Source organism: Elaeis guineensis, chromosome 5, assembly GCF_000442705.2.
Source record: "Elaeis guineensis isolate ETL-2024a chromosome 5, EG11, whole genome shotgun sequence".
NCBI lineage: Eukaryota > Viridiplantae > Streptophyta > Magnoliopsida > Arecales > Arecaceae > Elaeis > Elaeis guineensis.
The window spans coordinates 122457823-122463148 of NC_025997.2; the positions used below are offsets into that span (position 1 = coordinate 122457823).

A 5326-nucleotide genomic window follows, 5' to 3' on the forward strand; every position below is an offset into this window, starting at 1 on the left:
TCCGTGTACTTCAGCTCAATGTTTGGATCGGCAACCATGAAGATAACTCACCGATCTGAGATGTCCACGGTAACATACTGATCGAAGATATCTACGGTACCACGGTAATAAAGTGGATATATAGTTATCTAATAAGAGAGAGAGAGAGAGAGAGAGAGAGAGAGAGAGAGAGGGAGGGAATGAGTACTAAAACATGTGTGCGCTCCAAACAATCACTTAATGTAATTAACAATTAAACCTGTGTACAATCTGTACATTTGAATAGAAGCTAAATCAAAAGAATAATAATGAAAGCAATCAAAAGAACTAAAAGGAATCGCTAGGTTGCATCTGATGCACAAATGCAATCAAGATGGATTGCATACTACCAAGACCTCCTGCATGTTGAGAGAAACACTTTGCCATGCACTCAACCAAAATTCATGCCTCAACATAGGTCAGCTATCTTTTAAACGAACCCAGCCAAAATTGCCATCCGTTGGCTTGTGAATGCGCAGAATTATCTCATGCTTGCCTTCCATTCCAACCAACATTAAAGGATGCCGGCGCCGCCCCACGGTGCGTCCCGGCGACCACGGAGATCCGCTGGTTGGCATTATTCAAGTACTGGGGCACCGCCCTGCCGGTTGGGCTGTCCGCCGACTCTGCCGGCACCTCCGGCCCCAACGCCCCGCCAACGTACTGCTGCACCACCAGCACAGACACCGTGGCCGAGAAGTCCGACGAAGCAAGCAGGTCCCCAATCGGCCCCAGCTCCGGGCACTCCATCCACTCCGCCAGCGCCGCCGTCATCGGCGTCGCCTCCCCCTGCCCCCTCCCCACTATGTACAGATCGTGTATGCTCTCCATCGCCCGCAACGCCGCCACCGTGTCCTCGCTGCTGTTCACCACTCTTTCCGTGTACGCCACCGACTCGTTGCTCACGTTGCGCAGCCGGAACTCGTTCATGCACTCGTCGTCGAGCTGCCACTGGCGACTGCCGTCGGTGACGATGGTGATGACTCTGGAGTCACGGGTGGCAGCGGCGGTGGCGGAGGGGGAGGTGGAGGCGGCGGGGTCGTCGCCGGGCAGGAAGCGGATGACGAGGAGTTTGACGCCCGGGTGCTCGACCATGCGGGAGGCGTAGGCGAGGGCCTCGCGGTCGTCAGGGCCGCCGAAGAAGAGGAGGGCGACGTGGTGGGTGGGGGTGTGAGCGGGGGCGGCGCGGGAGGCGGCGGAGAGGCCGCGGTCGACGAGGACTGCGACGGAGCAGGGAGCGGTGGCGAGGACGCCCTCGTTGAGGGTGCGGATGGCGGGGTTGATGGGCTGCATGGCGCCGTCGACGGTCTGCTGCTTGTGGAAGGGGAGGACGATGAGGGTGACGTGCTTGTCCTCGGCGAGGGCGCAGACGTCCTCGTGCATGGAGCCGTAGGTGGAGACGGTGGTGATGGTCTGGACGGAGACGCCGCCGGCGTGCTGCTCGTAGCTCTCGAAGCCGGCGAAGATGTGGTCGGAGTGGGCGCGGCCGCCGCCGGCGGAGGAGGAGGAGTGGGCGCTGTGGACGATGAGCATGGCGGTGGCGCGGGCGGTGAGCTCGACGAGGTGGAGGGCGTAGACGAAGATTGGGGAGCGTTTGGTGGGGTGAGAGAGGTCGAGGAGGGAGATGAGGGAGGGGACGTTGCGGGTGTTGTGGACGCAGACCATCATGCGGAGTTCCACGTCCGGCTTCGAACGCTGGAGGTTGCGACGCTTGTAGCCGATCAGGCGGCGGGTCGGCCGGTGGACGGCCATCACCACCGGGGTCACCAACGCCGTCATCGCCACCGAGGCCACCACCATCACCGCGAACGACTCGTCGTCCAGCACCTGACGATACAGCCCAGAACGAAACGCTCAAGAAACAAAACTAGAATTTTTGTTGGCTTCAAAAAAGAAGTTAACGATGACCAGGTCAACCAGGCCAGTTCAGATAAAAGCCAAACATCAATATTGTTAGAGATTACAGTTTGTCAAAAGTAACCTTATTACAAATCTTTTATGTTCACAATATAAAGATAATTGAGATCAAAATAATATCAACATTATTGAAAAACAATGAATAAATTACTGACATAATAATCATGAATAAGAATTACCCTTTTTTTTTTTTGAAATTGTAAGGTAACAATTCCACAATTGGTATTTATGGTCCAATTATGCGACATTGAGAAGTAATTCTACCAATGAGCATAGGCAAAATATATGCTCATCATTTTATGTGGCTACTAATTGCATTTGAATATCAACAAAAATATTTTCTGCATGCTAAAGTCTATTGCTTTATAATTTCATCTTATAATTTGCTTCGTTAATTGTCTTCTGAAAATAGATATTATCTAAATATATGCTATGTTCAAAGAAGATAATGGATTTATGGAAGTAGTAATACAGAACATGAAAAAACAGTTCACTTAAAAATTTAACAATCCGAATGAATCGATAGCTCAGGCAATTTTAATGCACAAGTGGATATAACATTATCAAAATAATATATGATACAATGTCCAAGTAACATATAAATGAATATTATCACATTCGAACATAAATATAAATACATAAATAAAAAATACGTAATGCAATATTAAATTAAGTTTAAAAAATTAAAAAAATAAATATAAGGTACTAAATAAAAATTTTATAATAAATGTATAAAATATAAATATATTTTTAAATATTTGATTGGTTGGTTATCCGATCCATTCAGAAACTTAAACATTAACAAGTCAAATTGTCGGTTTTTTTTTTTTTTTTTGATTGAATCATTTGTCCGAATTTAGATTATGCAATAAACGATCCAACTTGGAATCGTAGGATTAGGTGATTATTAAGGGCTGTTTGGCTATTTCTATAAATTGGACGGAAAATTCTGTAGAATTGGACTGATCCAACAATACGTTAATTAATTGCAAGTCATATGGTCAACGTTTCCAGGGTTACCGCGGCCGGCGATGATCTTTTTCTTTGGGAAAAATAGTCACGTACCTGTTTGTCCCTTCCGATGTTGAGGACGATCATCTCCACAAGCCCTCTGGTATTCATGAGGAAACCCAGAGCCAGCCCGTCTCGGAACGACATCGTAAAGAAGACAGCAATCAGAACGGTGCCCAGGATCTTCCCCACACTCGCCAGCACGAAGACCACGACCAGAGCTATCACCGTCTTTGGGTCCCTAACCGTGGCCAGGTTCGTCCTCAGTCCACTAATAACAAAGAACAACGGCAGCAACAAGCCGGTCACGAAGTCCTCCAGCTTCTCTATCAACGCCACCCCCAGCGGCCCGTTGGGTACCACCAGCCCGAACACAAACGCCCCGAACACCGAGTGAATCCCGATGGCGTCCGTCGTCAACCCGGCCAGCATCACGCCGCTCAGTATCAGACACACGTGGAAGTCGCTCACCCCCTCCCCCTCCGGCGTCCGCTTCATGATCCACCGCATCGCCGGCCGGACGGCGTAGAAGCAAAACAGCACGAAGACCACACCCGAGAGCAGTACCCAGAGGGACGCCAGCGCGTTCCCGTTGGGCTTCCCTCCCCCCCGGCCGTTATCCGAGAGGGCGATGGAGAGCGCAAGGAGGATCCACGCGCACATGTCGTTGACGATGGCCGACGACATGGCAATGCGGCCGATCTCGGTGTTGAGGAGCTTGGACTCGGCGAGGATGCGCGCGAGGACGGGGAAGGCCGTGACGGCGAGGGCCACGCCGATGAAGAGGAGGAAGGAGCCTTGGTGGATGTTCCTGGAGACGTGGCGTTGGAGGCCATAGGAGGCCACGATGCCGATGCCGAACGGGACGACCATGCCGGCCACAGCAATGACCAGCGCCCGTCGCCCGGTCCTCTTTATCACCATGACATCCATCTCAACGCCGACTAGGAATAGGAAGAAGAGGAGGCCGATGTGCGCCACGGTCTCCAGCGTCAGCAAGCTCCTGATCGGGAAGAGCGATTCGCCCATAATTTTCACGCTACCCAGGCACGATGGCCCCAAGAGGATGCCTCCCTAGGAATCAATACACATGCAGCATTTGAAAGAAGAATGAGTCTTTTATTTTTGGATTTGGATGGGATCGATGGTCGAATAATTGAGAGGAGGAGAGAAGAGTGAAGAGGGACGTTACGATGATCTCAGCGACGACACGGGGCTGGTGTAAGGGCTTGAGGAGGATGACGAGGACGCGGGTGGTGACGACGACGAGGATGACCTGAATGATGAAGAGGGGGAGGGAGTATTCCAAGGGGTTGCTGCCCTTCCAGATGCCGTTCGTTGTGATGAGCGTCGGGGAGTAGCAGACGACACCGCCGCCGACACCGCTGGCGATGGCCAATCTCACGCGATCGGTGAGGTTCGCGGATTCCATCTTCGGTCATGGCAGTACGTTCCAACCACTTTGCTTTGTTGTTGGGTTTGTGGCCAGGGGAAGCAAGGAGAGATGGAGGAGGATCGGAGCAGGGGAGGAAGGGGAGGGCAATTAGGGATGGGAACGGCCAGGTGACGTCTGGTTTGACTTTGACCAGTGCAGGAACGCAGCTACGCTGCTATTTTTTGGCCGGTAGTCCGGCAGTTTGGGGTGGAGTTGGAGGTTGTGATGGGTCTATTGGTCGTCCCGATATCCGCGAGAGAAATGGAAGGGAAAGAACTCGACGGTTATTGTGGTTTGCAGTGTACGGGACGTGTGGTGCAACGGTAGAAATTAAGTACGTCCGGATCAAGGGAGCTTTGGTTGCCAAGTGTCTAGTCTCATGAGTATTCTTGCGCGTTTTTTCTTTCTCGGTAAATAGGCTAAATTAAACCAAACAACTATAAGCAGATCCGTAGAAATCAGAAAAAAATATTGAAAAAATAAGTTGGAAGATGTACTACAGAGCCTTGTGGTATAGTCCCAGTATAGTTCAGCATAAAAATATTTATAAAATTCAAAAAATCAAAAACATAATTTATAATATATTAAATAATGATATTACACTCAATAATTAAATATTTTTAAGCAAAAAATATAGAAATATATATACGGCACCATCATACATATATCAGATCACCACATATATATCACATCATCATTAATACATACATCATTAAAATAAAAAATTTTATTTATTATATTTTATCATCGTCTATGTACCATATCATCTATTCCATGTCACTTTGGTTAATGTTATGTCATCTCTTTTAAACAGTTCTTGTGACATAAGCATATGTTTTTTCCACATAAGTATTTTTTTATTTTGTTAAGTAGAGGATTTATAAAAAAAGATTAAGATTTATAAAAGAAGATTAGGATCACAAACAAATAAGAGATACAGTGAAT

General features: G+C 48.7%; 1 protein-coding gene across 1 annotated transcript; it reads right to left on the bottom strand.

Annotated features, from left to right (window-relative positions):
* Positions 1–208: 208 nt before the first annotated feature.
* On the bottom strand, positions 209–4424 carry LOC105046206 (cation/H(+) antiporter 15). Its single transcript, XM_010924722.3, has 3 exons — positions 4139–4424; positions 3001–4020; positions 209–1845 (listed from the first exon to the last, which is right to left on the bottom strand). The coding sequence occupies exons 1-3, from the start codon at positions 4376–4378 to the stop codon at positions 505–507; spliced, it is 2601 nt and encodes an 866-aa protein (XP_010923024.1). The 5' UTR covers positions 4379–4424; the 3' UTR covers positions 209–504.
* Between the last annotated feature and the right edge of the window lie 902 nt (positions 4425–5326).

Coding starts and splice junctions, on each gene's coding strand:
- LOC105046206 (XM_010924722.3), bottom strand. CDS start 4,378: ATGGAATCCGCGAACCTCACCGATCGCGTGAGATTGGCCATCGCCAGC. Junction 4,021..4,138: donor GTGTCGTCGCTGAGATCATC/GTAACGTCCCTC, acceptor ATTGATTCCTAG/GGAGGCATCCTCTTGGGGCC. Junction 1,846..3,000: donor ACATCGGAAGGGACAAACAG/GTACGTGACTAT, acceptor CTGTATCGTCAG/GTGCTGGACGACGAGTCGTT.